This window comes from Haemaphysalis longicornis, unplaced genomic scaffold (assembly GCF_048455015.1).
Source record: "Haemaphysalis longicornis isolate Haplotype H1 unplaced genomic scaffold, Haemaphysalis longicornis Haplotype H1 scaffold_4, whole genome shotgun sequence".
NCBI lineage: Eukaryota > Metazoa > Arthropoda > Arachnida > Ixodida > Ixodidae > Haemaphysalis > Haemaphysalis longicornis.
The window spans coordinates 3126378-3142694 of NW_027526361.1; the positions used below are offsets into that span (position 1 = coordinate 3126378).

Genomic DNA, 16317 nt, shown 5'->3' on the forward strand with positions numbered 1-16317 from the left:
TTTTGTACCGGGTTGAAGCGGTAGGGAACAAACGAGAAGGTTCAAATGGGAACGGGTTAAACAAACGAGAAGGTTCAAATGGGAAAGGGCAAAAAGGGAAGGTAGTTTTGCACTGTGTTGAAACGGGAGGGAACAAGCAGGAAGGATGAAATAGGAATGGGTTCAAACGGGAACCTCCCATTGCACGCAGCCCGAGCTCCTCCTCCGTGCTGTCACACCGAACTTTGGGAGCCCAAAATCTGGAAGCCAGCCCGGTTGGTGATAGAGTCTTTGTGGTTAACTCTTTCGCTACCGCACCTATCAAAATCGATCAATTTGATCGATACTTTTGGGAGCGCCTTTTCATAGCGTTCCAGGCGTTTCTCGAACAAGTAAAGCTGTTCGGAGTTAGATCAGCAAATGGCCTTTCAAAATCAGTTTTGTTTTCATTTTTGCAACGAAAACGTGATTTTTGACATGCTTATGAATCACCTGGGTGTGGAAAAGGGGCGTGGTCATCGCGCGTCACTGCTACCAACGAACAATGCGTGCAACTCGTAATTACTCTGCACCAGCACTTGTTTTTTGCTATCAGGGCGTGAATGGGGAACTAGCAAACGATTTTCAATCGTCAGGTTTGCGCTCTGACAGTAATAATCCCAGAAATCAGCTGAAAATGTCAAGCAGTGCCTGGTTGCAAAGCTACTTTACGATTTTGGCAGTGGCTATCCTGCCGGCAGCCGGCAGATTAGCCCAGGAGAAAAGTTGCCGGCAGTTCCTTCCCATTGGCTGGCCCAGACCACGTGATTATTCTGCCGGCACATTTCCACGCGGGCTATTTGCCGGCTGCCGGCACATTTTCAAAGTGGCTATTTTGCCGGCAGTCGGCACATTAGCCCGGGAAAAAAGTTGCCGGGAATTCCCCGGCAATGCTGACCCTGGGCGCCAATGCTGCGGCAGGAGGAGATGTCAACTTTAACGTTGGGGACAACTTTTCGAGCTTTGCGAGCTTGAGGAGAAAAGATTGATTGGTACTGTTCAGTGAATTATGTCCAGCTTTAGAAACGAGTCGGCAAGATTGCGGCGGGAATGTCGAATTTTGACTCAGCCCGACGCGATTACTGTTTGGTCAGTTATCACTGGACAAAGATGGCACAGCAGCAGCGCAAAGGCAAAAAAGCACTCGTCCACACGCCTTTCCGTCCCCAATGCACTGCCTGCATCGCCACACAGACGCAACTCTGCCCAACTTTGAGGCGTTGCACAAAGCAATACAGAGGCGACCAGCTGCATAAAGAAAAACAAGTTTATTGTAACAACAGGGAGATAAACACCCACATTTGCATCGGGTTAAGGTAGTGCAATAAATAGCTGGATGTCAGTGCCCAATCCTCACTGCCCGTCCAAGCAATTTGTTCCACAGGGGTTACAGGACTTCTCCTCAAACGTACCAAAAGGACAAACCAAACAGGGTACATGACAAAGAGCTGTGTTGTTCTCCATTAGGGGTGCATAGTTAATTGACACAGTGGCTAGATGGCACTTCATCAGCTCCTCTCCTTGTCCAAAACGTGCTTCTCGGATTCTCGTTTCGATTCCGAGCTGCTTTTCCAGGCTACATGCACAAGTGATTGCCAGGCATACTCATCACTTGCTCCTTCCAATATGGCAACCCAACCACTCACACGTGCCCCAATTCAAATCACAAAAACAAAAGTTTGTTCATTATAAATCATCACTAATGACATGGGATTTACACTAAAAAAAGCGGCCCCATGCATTTCCCAGAAGAGAATGGCCAACATCACTGTGGAGCAGGCATCATCGCTGTCCCCAAATATCCCGTAGTGGCAGGAGAGCAGGTCTAATTCCAGGCCTCGCCGCAATTCCACATGCTCGAACAGCCCAAATGAACTCGTATTGCAACACATCTTGAATATGCACAGGCATAGGAACGAATGGCCGCCCGCAAGGCCTCCTGGTGGCCTGAGGGGTTCACATGCAGGGCTCAACGTAGTTTCCGGGGAAGAGGCCTGTGACGCCATTCATGACGCCCTCGTACCAGCCATCGTCGTTCTTCTTGACCACGTAGATGACCGAGTTCTCAGAGAACGACAGCTCGTCATCCTTGTCCGCTTCGTAGTCGTAGATAGCAACAACTGCACCAGGGAAGGGAAACAAAAACATGCCGCAAGGAAAGGACCCCTTTCCCAGTGCACAGCTCACTGCTCCACACAGCTGAACCCCTGTATAAGAGACGCTTGTATAAGGTGTCTCTTACAACCAGGGAACCATGTTTTCACCAACTGATCAACTCCTAGTTCAATGTGGGCGGGCACCCTAAGACTAAAATCAGCTCAAAAGAGCAACACAGCATGTTGCAAAATGTTTATTCTAATGTGTTTGGGCCCTAGAATTTGCGAAATAGTTCTGAATTTTTGTTTGCTTCATGACTGTATTTACACTGTTTTTACAACAGCTTCTACAAGCTTTCTCTTCTTTCACTGTTTGTGAAAGATGAATCGTAGATGTTAAGTTCATGAGCGTGATGAATAGCCAGAGCGCACAGCTTCTTCCACTCTGTGCTCGGGCTATTCATCACACTAGCAGGACTCAACAAGTGCGATGCTTGTTGATTGGCAGCTACACAATTGGGAGAGCCCACTGCGTACTCCCGGTATTCTTGGCTTGCGCAGAAGCCCGCATGCGCGCTAGCGCTCGTACGCATGGCGGTAAGCTTGAACCACTTTTGCACATTCATTTCCATTTGCAGGGCTTCTTGTCATCATTTCATAGCTGACTGAACCAATGTGCGTTTGCTGAAGTTATATCTACTCCGGGCATCTGTCGTCCCCTTTAACCCTTTCAGGGTCACAGACGTACATGTACATCCTCTGCAAGCACCTTCAAAATGGTCAATAATGTACACGTACGTCATCGCTTGTATGTTTAAAAAGCGCGCCCTTTTCGCCAACTTATCTTGCTTGGCATGTGCTGCCACACTGCGGAAATACGTCAAATTATTTTCTTGCGCCGATGGCTCTTCTATTTTTTTTTTTTTTTTTTTTTGCATCCGGTAGCGAGGGGGCGCGCTAGCTATCGCCAACCTAAGGCCCCTTACGCCCACCGGGTGCCTCTCGCTTCTTGCACCTGCCACATATCAAGGGTGCCTGCGAAACTGATGTCTACCTGATTTCGATTCACTCAAAAGGTGCCCGCTTGTTACTCTCATTTTTATTTAGAATTTTTCTTGTGTTACTTATGCATAAACCACATGTATGTAACACAGGGTTCGTACAGGATTGAAAAGCAAAAATTCAAGGGTTTTCAAGGACTTTCAAGGACCAGTAAACACATTTTCAAGGTCCCCATCTAATATTTTATCTGGGATTATTTATAACTTTTCCAACACAATGCAAAAGTTTTTTATTGCACAATACCTAAGCACATTAGTGCACATTTAGATAGGTGCTAACGGGTTCGTAAAATGCTCCCCCAGATTTATTTTTTATTTCATGACTGGTATTTAGAGGTTTTTCTTTTAAGAGCGAATGCTCTTTATAAGCGACCCCAAACCATCCACCGCCGGCGTCGGCGGCGGCGTCCGCAGTGCTCTTTAAAGAAAAAAATTACCCCGCATTTCCCCGAGGGGGAGAATGTGAAAGTGCGAATGCACGGTTGTCGGCCCGCTTGCGGCGCTTGCGCTCGGCCCCCGCAGCCCACCGCCTCGCCGCCTTCTCTTCCATCTCTTCCATCGGGTTTGTAGTATCACGTGTACACCACGCAGTTATCAAGCCGCTATAACGCCGCTGAGTCGCCAACGCACGCCGCTGACGACGTAGTTTGAATGCGTTAAAGATATAAGGCGCGTCTAACACTGATATCACCGTCGCGTCCGTAGCTTGGTCGGTAGAGCGTCGCGCTGCGGCCGCAAAGTCCTCGGATCGAAACCTGGCGCCGGATGCTGTTTCTTTTTCAAATATAGAGGAGCACTGCGCTTATAAAGTGTATTCACACTTTATAAGCGACCCCAAACCATCCACCGCCGGCGGCGGCGTTGGCGTCCGCAGTGCTCCTCTATATTTGAAAAAGAAACAGCATCCGGCGCCAGGTTTCGATCCGAGGACTTTGCGGCCGCAGCGCGACGCTCTACCGACCAAGCTACGGACGCGACGGTGATATCAGTGTTAGACGCGCCTTATATCTTTAACGCATTCAAACTACGTCGTCAGCGGCGTGCGTTGGCGACTCAGCGGCGTTATAGCGGCTTGATAACTGCGTGGTGTACACGTGATACTACAAACCCGATGGAAGAGATGGAAGAGAAGGCGGCGAGGCGGTGGGCTGCGGGGGCCGAGCGCAAGCGCCGCAAGCGGGCCGACAACCGTGCATTCGCACTTTCACATTCTCCCCCTCGGGGAAATGCGGGGGAATTTTTCCTTTGTGTTTGGTGACGCTGTTTGATTTCAAAACGTAGTTAATGTTGCCTGCATCTCCTGCTTTGTCAGCAAGCATATCAGCTGAAATTAAATCCACAAGTGTTGCTGCAAGGCAGGATGAATAATGCAGACGTCCACCATTTGCACGTAAAAGCAAACGCCGATGGAGCGTATGAGGCACAGCAAACATGCAAGGAGCGAGCGGTCACAGACTAGATGGAAGATGCAAGATACAGAACAGAAGCTGGCTTTCACTGGATTGTATCGCGACATGGATTGGATTGACAAGTGCCTACTCCCAATGTTGCCGTGTAATAATGAAAATCCACCAAACTCACGCAATACATTGAAACTCGATTGTTAAAATGTTTCTTTACATTTGTTAGCACCTAAAATCCACGAGAAACACTTTAAATTCTTGTGAAAAGACAGGGCCATTGATTCTCTCCGGAAAAATCAAGGGTTTTCAAGGACCCTTTAAAAATTCCAGGACTTTCCAGGCCTTGAAATGGACACTTCTAAATTCAAGGGTTTTCAAGGTTTTCAAGGACCTGTGCGAACCCTGGTAACAACACAAACGATTTTTTTGTCACTTTATGGTCACCCTTAAAAAATAACGATAATTTTTTCTCGAAATAGATCCATCCGAAGAATTTAAATCAGCAATAAAAGAAATCAACCTTGGGGGGTCGCATCTGACGAAACAGTTCCATCCTCAAAGGGTTAATTCCGCAACGCATGCAACTGCAGTTAGTGACTGGTGGCACCACATCTAAAGATAAAAGCGAGATTGTTGGCCAAAATTTAAGGATAACTTGTCCTTTTTATAACCACCTTTTACATCCGATGTCTGTTATAAAAGAGGTCAATTTAGTGGGAAAGAACGAGCGGCCAACCTCGTGGGTGAACAGTGTCTCTTACATCCATGCCTCTTATAACGAGGTCAACAGTGGAACCCCCATGATGCGACATTCAGGGAACCCGCACAAAAGCGTCATGATCGGGGTACGGGTAAATGCTGCCCTAGTAGACGGCCCCAAGCGACAGGTGGGCTAAGAACTTATTTAAACTACTATGTTTACCGCATGCTCCCGCAATTTATGAGCCCTTAGCTGAAATCCCACGTTTCTACGGCCAAGCAACTTGACAGGGGAAAAGGCAAGTGTGAGATAAACAATAGAAAAAAGGTGGGAAAGAGAGGAATGAAGAGACACCGATGAGGGAGGGGGGAGAGAGCGTAGTGAAAGGAAGAAACTGGGATCGAGTGGGCAAGGAAAGGGAGTGTTCAGTCATTGCCAGGGGTCGCAACGTATGCGTTTTCACGTTCGTTGGCTCGATGGGAGCTTCAAATTTGTGGTTTGTCGGCCAGCTTGACTTTTAGCAGTTGGCGCTTTGGCGTTTTGCTGATGCATGGGACTGCCGAAGGTTAACTCCCAACTGCCAGTACTGGCCTGCGTCTGTTCAGCAAGTGCTTTGGCCCACCTGCGGACCTTTGTGCACCACGCAGTGTCAAACGGGGGTCAAGGATAAACAAAGGTCAGGACAAGGCGGCGAAGCGGCGTAAAAGAGGAGAAAAACACCCGTTTATCCCCGCCAGGGTCGGTCGTATGAAGCGGACCGCGTGCGCCCGGGCATTGTATAATTGGGGTTTTTAATACACTGTTTCTATGGGGAGCTTGCCGGGACCTCAGTGATCTGTCGCAAGACTGGGGGACGTATCATCAGGGTACCACTGTTGTAAAATAATTCACGGAGTGATTTATACAATAGCACACATGACATACACACACTTTTTCCAAGTCTCACCATGATAGAGGACAAATGCCTAGAGGCCACTCCTAGAGGAAACCCCTAGAGGACTTCTCCGACAGTGCAAAAGCATTCCAGTCCCACCTGTGGCACTTACAGGGTGCTCCTAGGTTTTCTTAGGTGGCTCATTTACTTTTCTTCGACTACACTGCAATACACAAAACTGACACAGGGAAGGCACAGTATAACACAGCTGGGAAGCATTGCGATGCTAGGATATTTTTGCGGAACAAAAGCCACCCGCTTAGTGGGAGTCACACATTTGGCCCCTGGCTTCGCTCCTGCAGCCGGTGGTGGCTGATTAACCACGCAGGGACGATACATACCCGTAGGAAACTGTCCCCACAGCGCGCCACGAAGGGAAGCGAGCAAGCATCGATGGGATGCATGTCTCCGCAGAGTGTGACACTGTTTCCCTGTAGGTAGACGCCCAGCACTACTGGCGCAATGCAACGTTAATTAAACGTGGCGACAGGCTGTGCCCTACTCTTAGAACAACGTAAAGAAACAGACGACGCAGTCTGTGAACCTGCCAATGCTCATGTCAACGTGTGCAAAGACCCTAGGACGGCCACGGCTGGCAGAACAGTGGCCCACCCAAAAGTAGTTCTTCGGCAGGCAGCCTAGAGCTCCTGCTGCACTTAGAGACGGAGAGAGAGAGAGAGAGCAGGGCTTGCCTTTCTCCAGGTAGACCTTGGGCACCAAGTCCCGGTGGGGGTCGGCCGTACGCCCGTAGGCTGGTGGGGAAGGCGGAACGTGATTACCAGGATACAACAGGGGCTCGGGAGGTGGTGGAGGGGGGAGCGGAGGCGACACTGCGCACACAGCAGACAGCACCCGTGGCCCTCACGGCATGCACCATGCACGCTGCGCACAACACACACTGGCGGCCAGCAACAACATCTCCACTCGTTGAAACACCTCGAGTGGGCTTCCGCCATGCAACTGCAACTCTGCTGAGCTCAAACACTGAAGGCCTTTTCACTCGAAAGGGCTGCAGCTCTACGACATGGCTTGCACTGGGTCTGCACCAAACAGCCCCTCGTTGTCAGAGGCAGGCTGATGACACTGTTAGTAAACACAGCCGCAGCAAGGTTCCACTGCAAAAGTGCACATGCAGGTCATTCCCGGTTGCCAAGCACAGCTGCAAGGTGTAAACTTCCAGCAGGCCAGCAGCAAAATTTAACACAGGTACAACAGCTACAAAAAAGCACTCTGGTTACTGGGCAGCTGCAGTAAGGGCCCACACATGTTCTCAGCAGCAACATTTGGCGTTACCAACGACACCGCTAGCAAGGGTCGATGCGCCCCATCATTCTCTCAACAGTTGGTGCTGGCATAACCAAGCCAAAGGTAACACATCAGAGGAAGTGGAAACAAATGTCTTTGAAATAGTTGGAACAGGTTGTCGCAGCAGAGGCGGGTACCATATTTACTCACATCTAATGCATCCTGCATTCCAATGCACAAATGATCCAATGCACAAAACGACCGGAAAAAAGGCGGAGTGCAAAAGTTTCACGTCGAGCATGGGCGCAGGAACTGCATTCATTATTACACTAGAAAAGCTATCACCACCCTAAACTTCAACATACTGTGTGGCAAGCCACGTGTTGGGGTGGGTCGTCAAGGATCAGCAAACTACTGCAGAAGGTATGCACTGCACTGACATCACCTACTCTTTCCCCTTCGTCCAGGTGATACTGCAAAAAAGTGTGGGCTTGCTATTTGCTAAAGTTGCCTTCAAATTTTACTTTTGATCGGCACAAATGGAGATTCTGACACTGGCTGCATGTAACCTTTGCGCCTTGCCGACAACCACCACTCCCGTGAAGGAGATCCCATGTGTATCCCCCGACACACACACAACTCGCCATCCAGCGAGAACACACGTGGCGTCTCTTCCAGACGAACACATTTCCCAGTCCCGCTAAATTACACCTACTAATTCAGCCAGCCCCGTACCCCTCACCTGACTGTACTGCCTGCCAGTCCCTCGGCACCGTGTGTGGGGATGCCCGAGAGGCCCCTACCCCAAAAAATACACACGTGTGAGCAGTGGGAGGAGGCTCAAGCTGCCCTGGTCGCCCGGGCGGCCGCGGTCACCGCCAAAACAGCGGCCACCATCGTCAACTAACTCTGCTCCCAAATAAATGTTTCTTCTTCTTCTTCCCACACCATCTTCCTTTGTATTTCTGAATGTGGGTAGTAACACGTTGCAAGCTGTCATACCACGACGCGAAAAGATGAATCTCACCTTGCACAAGTTTCTTCGTTCTAATTTTGACATTGCCACAGCCCTTGCAATCTTTGAAAGTGCGATTACAGTTGTCCTGCTAAGCCGATAATAATAAACAAACACTAGCACTGTTTTGGCTAGTACTGAATTCCAGTGCGCCTGCAATTTTAGGATGTACTTTCCCGAAAAAAAGATGCACGTTCGAGTCGAGTAATTGCAGATATTTTACAGCAAGCATACGCAAAGCCACATCCGACTCTTTAAAAGCAAATGAGCAAAACATACAAACCAAGGTGCAATCAGTTTCCCTCTGCCACAGGCCACCAAAACCTACAAAAAAAAGATTGTGTGGCAATCCGTGCAAGTTCCAGCACTCGAATGGCCAGTATGGTGGCGGGCCCGGACGTTGCTCCTCAAGCGCTTGCAAGCATTGCAGATGATGACCTCGCTTGCTCGCACCACAGACGCCTTCCTTTCTCCCTCGGTGAAGCATGCTCAGAACTTCAAGCGCGCGCTTCGATTTCCCCGCTTGGCAACAAATGATGGCCAACCTCACCGAGACCTCCCAAACCCTGCATGCATTCTCATCTGCCTGCAAATGTCCCGGGGTTGAGCTCCTGCTGCCAGTGTCGGCACCCCCGCAGCCGCCCTTTGCCCTGCGAAGCGGGGCCAATGCAGCAGTGGCCTGCCGGCTGCAACCTGCCATGCACTAGAAGGGGGCAGCATGCACCGTGCAAAGCCACTCGCACAATTACTGCACCATGCACACGGCACAAGAAACACACTGCTTGGCGATCTTCACTGTGGCCCAAACAGTGGTCAATGTACGCAGTTACAAGGACTCCACAGATTTTTTACACACTGCTGCATTTCAGTGGCACTGGGCACCCACACACATGCACTAAGTGGTGCTTCTGTAACTGAAACGAGCGAATAAGAGGCACTGCTCAACGAGACCCCTTCTGGTAGCTTCGCTCCGCATCAGTACTCGGGCACTCAAAGCTTGGTGGCACAACTTGTGCACCATTTTTTTTCTTCTGGAGCATTCTTTAAAAGCACACTAGCCACTTAGGACAATAACCCTTTGCCTTTATAGCCCAACTAACCAAAAGTCACAAGGCCCTGACAACCAGATAGCAAATAACTGTCAAATGTTTGCAGGAACTCTTGCATTCTCTTTCACACTCACTGTGGCAGCAAAGTAAAAAAACAAGGTTACTTCTGCTGCTTCAGCCTGTTCCCTTCAGCACCTCCAGCTGAAATCAAGTTCAGTGGTCCCCGGTTCACAGTTTGTCGCAATGGGTGCACACTGTCACCCCCCCCCCACTCACTCGGCACTTCCATGTCCGTGACTCGTATGCAGCATGTTGAAAGCTGAATCTCACAGCTTAGCTACATCAGCTTGAACCAGATTCTCTCAATTGAGCGACGGCAGGTACGCGAAACTTCACCATGTTAGAAATTAGAAACAATAAAAGAAAGAGGTTACACACAACGCTTTTAGACAACTCGTGGCTAGCCATTTTTTGGACGTCTTTTACCGGATTAAGAGGGTCTCCTGTAACGGCCGTAGACTGTATTCCAATACGATGTAACAGTGGTGTGGTCTAGCAGGAGAACTAAAACCTGCCAAGCAAATCATCTCGGCCCCAGGAGCCATTAGTCACACTCTCAGCACAAAGCAACTTGCCCGCCCTACACATCCACAGGTTACCACTCTGTGTGCACCAAGCTTGGTGCCACACGGGATGTGCGATGGTGGTTGAACAATGTGAATGTGCTCCGCGGCCTTTTATTTCACCTACAAAACAAATAGCAGACGGCACAGGCCCAACCGATGCCAGGGGCGCGCTTATGGTTTGCAGTCTCGTTAGGGATAGCCTAGTTTTAGTTGCTTCGACGCACTCGGCTCGATATGTGGCGCTATTTATCAGTTCCACTTGTAACTGCGCCCCATGCCTAGTGGGAGAACAAGCCTAGGTACTCGGGTGAACGAGCACCTGAACGAGAGTACTATTACTATGCAAGCGTGCGTGTGCACTTTTATCCGAAATATCGAAAAAGACATTCAAATTTATGGCTCGACAGATGGGCTTACGTAGCACACCGAGGCAGCAGGTACCGTGTAAACCGGATTATAGATCGAGTGGGAATATAGGTCGACCCCCTACCTTGAGGTGAGAAAAGTTGACAAAAAAATAATTCGGCACAGGAGCGCACACACAATGTCTGTATTTATTTTTGACGCCCGTCCGTCACTGCCACTCACTATGCCTGCCGAAGTCACTCGTCCGAGCTCTCGGAGTCGTCCAAGGATGACTACTACTCACTGTCATCTTCCGTGCCGTCAGGCGCGCTGCTGATGGAGCACTTCCTAAACATCGTCGGGCAGCGACTGCCAAGAGGACACCCAGCTTGACATGGTCGCGAGGGATGGTCTTTGCAGCCGGCCCGTATGGGTCTTTTCGTTGTCGCCGGCTATCCACAAATTTGTACAGTTCGCGGAGCCGGTCAACGGATGGCCTCCGCTGTAGCCGGGAGCGATCGTGAGCAAGTGAAGCCCGCCACTTTGTTCTCCAACTCGGGGCGCACCACTGGACGTCCACGGACCAATCTGCTCCGGGGGTTGCACGCTCACAGCTTAGCTTTCTGGCTCCGCCAGTACCGCACACTTTTCTCTGAAACGCCAAACTGCCGTTGTGCTGCCATATTCCCATTCTGCTCGGCGACTCTATCGCCTTCAGCTTAAACGCTGCGGTGAACTGGCGTCGACTGCCGCAACTTATCTCGGAACAGACACATACAGAAATGTACGCATGCACAGACAATAGGTGAGTAGAAGACGAAAAACTAGAGAAAAGAGAAAAGCAAATATAGGCCTGACAGTGCGAGAGAGCAGTCCGACACGAATGTCGATGGCGACGGACTTCGCTTGCACATTGTTGCCAGACAATTTACATTCTGCCAATGACCGCTATATAAGACGAGAGGTCACTTTTGTGTGGATCTTTTTGGAAAAAAACTCGACCTATATACCGGTTTATACAGTATGTGACTATGCCGAACCTGCGACAACCATCACGACCACCGCCGGCACCATGGCTGGGCAGCTTGCAAATGTTGGCACAGCTTTAATTATACCTGTACATTTATAATTGTTTATGACTTATGAAAGGTAATGAGCAAAGAAAGATTTTATGTGTTTGCTTGAGAGCTTGCGTGCACGCTTCTCGTTCTGTTGTTCCTCATGTGACTCTTAGCACATCCGCTCAGTCACCATTTATGTCATCTCTGCTGGGCGACTGGTAGCTTCATTTTTTGATTATTCAAGAGATTATTTTAAAGGGGCCCTAAATAGTCTTCTGGAGGTCGCCATTTCAATCGCGCAATCACTAGAGTACCCCTTCACGACAATGTATACCAAATATTACACCTCTGCGTAAAGCAGGGGCCGCACAAACACGCAACAAAGATGCTTTCTTCCTTGCTCACCTACCGCTTCCTTGCCGCCACACTGCCGCGCTCTGACGTGCGACAGACTGCTCGCGACGCACCCTGTGACGCACGAAGCTCTCAACAGTACGGCTGCGCTATTGGTGGGCCCGTTAAATGTTGCAGCCAATCAGCGTTCCCGCCTCTAGGGGAAACGCGGTTGCACGCGGCGCTCCTGCACCGGCGGCACGGTGTATCCGTCCTGCACCGGTGGCATGGACGAATGTAGATCGTCGCCATCCGTTACACGGGCTTAGCTGAGTTTGTAGATATAGCACGTCGTTTACAAGGTATGAATAACGCTGCAAAACACGGAGCATCTCTGCAGGCACAAAAGCCTGCTACATGCGCGACCGCGGCAAGCAGCTGCCTGCATGGTCGACAAGCAGCCCCCTGTGCGGTGTATGCACGATGCGGCATACACCACAGAGCGGGACTATTGCTGAAAATCAGTTTGCAAATACGTGAAATGGCCTGAAGAGCAGTGAAAGGTTGCACGGGGTATCGTCGTCGCGGCCTCGCAAAGCAGTGTCTGGATAACTGCGGCGATGCTAAGCCTTTTCCCAGACCTCAGTGGGACGAGTTCACCGCGAAAGCGCCGCATGCCGAAACGCTAGCGAGCTGCTCTAGTCATCATTGGCAATCTTCAATTATTGTCTTTAGCGAGCACGTTGTGTTTGGAAGCCCCCTATCTTGCCTTCAAACGCTCGTTTCCGCTCATTTCCGTTGACACGGGCACGGCCGGCGCGAGGAGCCTCGATGCGGGCCGGCCACCGACCGACCCCGCTGAGAGGTAGCGGATGTAGTAGGCGGAGCTTGGCCGTCGTCTGCTAGAAAAAGAAGTTTGGCGTACCACTGAGCAGAGCCAATGGCTGCGTGCTTCTCAAACCAACCCTGCTTCTCTAAGTGGTCTTGCACCTGGTCGGTGATGTCTCCGCTTCCACAGTGCTTTGGAGGTGCAGTGAAAGAGGAAATGCGCCAGGCCTTGTTGCGGGCCCTTTTTAATGAACGATAACTTGGCTAATACTGAACACTTTTAAACCATTTTTGCAGCAGGACGTTCTTTGGATAGTACTCCAACGATTGCACATGTAAAATCGCAACCTTTGGAACTCTGTTTAGGGCCCCTTTAAAGGCACTGCCACAGAGACTGGTATATTCGCTTTCTGGCCATGCCAATCTATCTATTTAGACCAACTTCAGTTTTGTCTTCAGCGTCCCTTTAAATGCCGTGTTCCAGAATATGTGGCGAACCTTTTAAGGGGGGACGTGGGTCTTAGAATGGTCCAAAATTGCGAAAGTACGCATTTTGCGAAAAACACATTTTTGAAGTCCTTATACCTACAAGCACCTACTCTGAAAGTTTCACAACTGAATTTGATCGGAAAGAATCTCAAAATCAACTTTGAAAACGCAGCGGGAGCCACAAAAAGCAAAAAAACCGGGCTACAAAAGCTTGAACTTCACGCGTGCACCACACTTGAAGCAGACTGCTCGCGGCGGCCATCTTGGGCTCGCGCTGCAGCTGATTTCTTCGTGCATATTTTGCGCAATCTCAAAATGGCGTCGCACGAGAAGAACGAACGTTACCGCCGGTTTTCCGAAGGTCACTTTCGAGCCGCTGATTGGCAGGAGCACGCACGCTCGAGTCGAGCCCCCCGTTCCGCGTCTCTGATTGGCCGGTGCAGTTGCGCCGCCATTTTTTTCGTTTTGTTTTTGCAGGCGCACGTTCGCCGCCGCAGTATTTTCAATTCGGGTACGTTTTCTCTGCCGTTAGTGATTGCGATTCTGTCACAACGTCTTTATGTCTCGTGCCGCAATGCCTGGAGACCTTTACCTCAAGGAACTATGCGCTGCAAGCATACGAAAACGCGATGAAAGATGCCGTAGACAGTGATGCCAAGATCGTCCAGATTTAGTTAGCTGTTGTGCTTTAGTCTTATTAGTGAAAAAGAAGTCTGCAGCACAATATGTTTGTGCTTTTCTTGAAGAAAGTACAAGACGTTGAAGAAAGTGCAAATTAGGAACTACCGTACGTGAAGTTTAGCAAAGAGTGCAGTTTTCCAGCGCTGTTTAGAAAAGATTTTCATTACCGTACTTACCCGTTCTAACGCGGAATTTTTTCCCGGAAAAATAGGTCGAAAAATAGCATGCGCGTTAGAATTGGATACGAAACCGAAACTGCCGAAACAGCGGAAATTTCGTCCCACCCATCGCCATCGCCATCTCAAGATGGCGCCAAAGCTTTTAGCAATGATTTTTCGGACGCAGGAAGCATAGGCGCCTAGGCTTTTCTATCGGTGTTCACACAAATCGTCAAATCGTTCCACTTGCGCACTTGATAACAGCAATGGCAGCAGCGGCTCTCACACGTTCAAAATGAGCGGTCGGCTGAAGCGTGCGCCTCTGGAGAAGCCCGCGGGATGGGCGTGCGAGGCGTGGGCCACGATCCCATCAACCATGGTTGAACATTCGTTCAGAAGTGTGGCATCGCGAACGCGCTTGACGGCATCAAGGACAAGATGTTGTGGTCAGTGGAGAGCAACGAGGAGTGAGATAAGTGAGATTAAATCGAGATCACTTCAAGAAATAAATCGCCAGTTTCTCTTGCATTCGTTTTTCTTGCTCACAAAGTTCCGTGCGCGTTACAATTGGAGGTGCAAGTTTTTTCGGTTTTCTTTGCCAGGAAAATCGGGTGCACATTAGTATCGGGGGCACATTAGAATCGGGTAATTACGGTACTTGCACAGAGCTTTCCAGGTTATTTTTGTGGTACGGTCGCATACTTGGTTTTTTTTTTTCTTGAGGAACAGAGTGGCACGTCGCTTTTTATATTGTGGCTATGCTGTAGCAAAAGTTAGAAACTAAAGATGCATTTTTCTCTATCTTATTTTGCGACGTCATGCTCTGCCTTGCGGAGTGTTTCACTATCAGCCTTTTGACCTAGGATGATAAGACTGGTATTTTTTAATTTGCAATAAATAGATCTAGCAGGTGATGCTGTTTGTATCACTTTGGTATCGATCGCCAAATTAAGTCCACCTGCAGCTCTACAGTTTATTTTGTGAGGTCACGCTCTTCTTTGCGGGGTGTTTCCTTATCTTACTCTTGTGCCAGGATAACAAGACTGGTATAAAATCATTTGTATTGAATTGGTCTAGCACGTGATTTTATTTGTATCACTGAAGCATTGATCACCAAAGTGCATTTCACTTACAGCCTTGCTGTAGGTTTGAGATGCGTTGCAGGACAATCTCTAGTTCTGGGTGGCTGCTGTGCTTTAGTCTCATTGGTAGCACAAAAATAACAGCAGCACATGATATTTGTGACTTTCTGTATTCTCAAAAGACACTGAGAGAAAAGGTGAACAAGGATATACAGTTTCTGAAGTGTAACAGCAGAAAATTTAATTTCCTTCACAATTTATAGGGTATTCGTGTGAATTTACATCAAACTTTCCAGAGTTATTTTTGTGTTACAGTCACATCCTTGGTGTGCTTTTCTTTGCAAAGAACAGAGCTACAAAATGATGCTATTTATATTGTTGTAGCTATGCTGTAGCAAAAGTTACCATGATCTGAAAATTCAGATGCGTTTTTCTCAGTTTCTTTTTTTGCAAGACCATGCTCTGCCTTACGGGGGTTTTGTAATGTTGCTCTTAGGCTAGGATGACAAGACTGGTACCATTGTATTCGTATGAAATTCATCTACAGGGTGATGCTATTTATATTGCTCTTTCATTATGAAGTTTACCTATTTGCAAAAATTAATAAAGATGAGGCAATGTGATACAAATTGTTGATATTAAATGTTTACCTTTTTCATGCCTTGCAAAAGTCCTCAAAATGAATAAAAATAGCATAGCCCCCCACAGTAGACCTTTGGCATTATGTCCATATAAATGACCATTGAGTTTGTTAAAGCGAAATTGCTCTAAACCCCCGTAAGAAATGCCTCAATAAATAAATTTCAAGGTGTTGTATTTCTTGAACAAATGCAGCTATGTTAAAACCAATTACACATTTGAAATCAGCATGAAAAACTGCTCAAGACTGCCAATTTTCATCTAGCTGGCACTAATAAAAAATAATTGTCTAAAGCCCCACCTCCCCCTTTAAAAGAGCTTGAAAAAAGTTCAACAGGTACTGTCACGGCAAAGCTTCCCTTTTGGGTCCATTGTCCTAAAGTCTGGAGACTTCCTTGTAATGAATTTACATCAGCACTTACTCCACTGCACTGAGAGTACGTACACTTGGTTTCCAATGGGCACTAGGCTACTTCTACGTTGCAACTTTGTAATCCTGAGGATCTGTTACACTGAAGTTGTTCATATTGAGGTCCTGCTAGAGCTTGTGATGT

The 16317-nt window shown here is 48.6% G+C and overlaps 1 protein-coding gene across 2 annotated transcripts in view; it reads right to left on the reverse strand.

The window, feature by feature from the left end:
• Positions 1 to 1267: 1267 nt before the first annotated feature.
• The window catches only part of Abi (tyrosine kinase Abl), a 33540-nt gene continuing 18490 nt past the window's right edge, over positions 1268 to 16317 (reverse strand). The window contains exons 7-8 of one of the 2 annotated variants that reach the window (XM_077705651.1): positions 6905 to 6964; positions 1268 to 2138 (exon numbers count right to left, since the gene is read on the reverse strand). In XM_077705651.1, the coding sequence (XP_077561777.1) occupies positions 1975 to 2138; positions 6905 to 6964 (224 nt within the window). In that variant the 3' untranslated portion in view covers positions 1268 to 1974. Of the gene's footprint in view, positions 2139 to 6904; positions 7043 to 16317 lie in introns of both variants that reach the window. The other variant, XM_077705650.1, reaches the window with a different exon arrangement.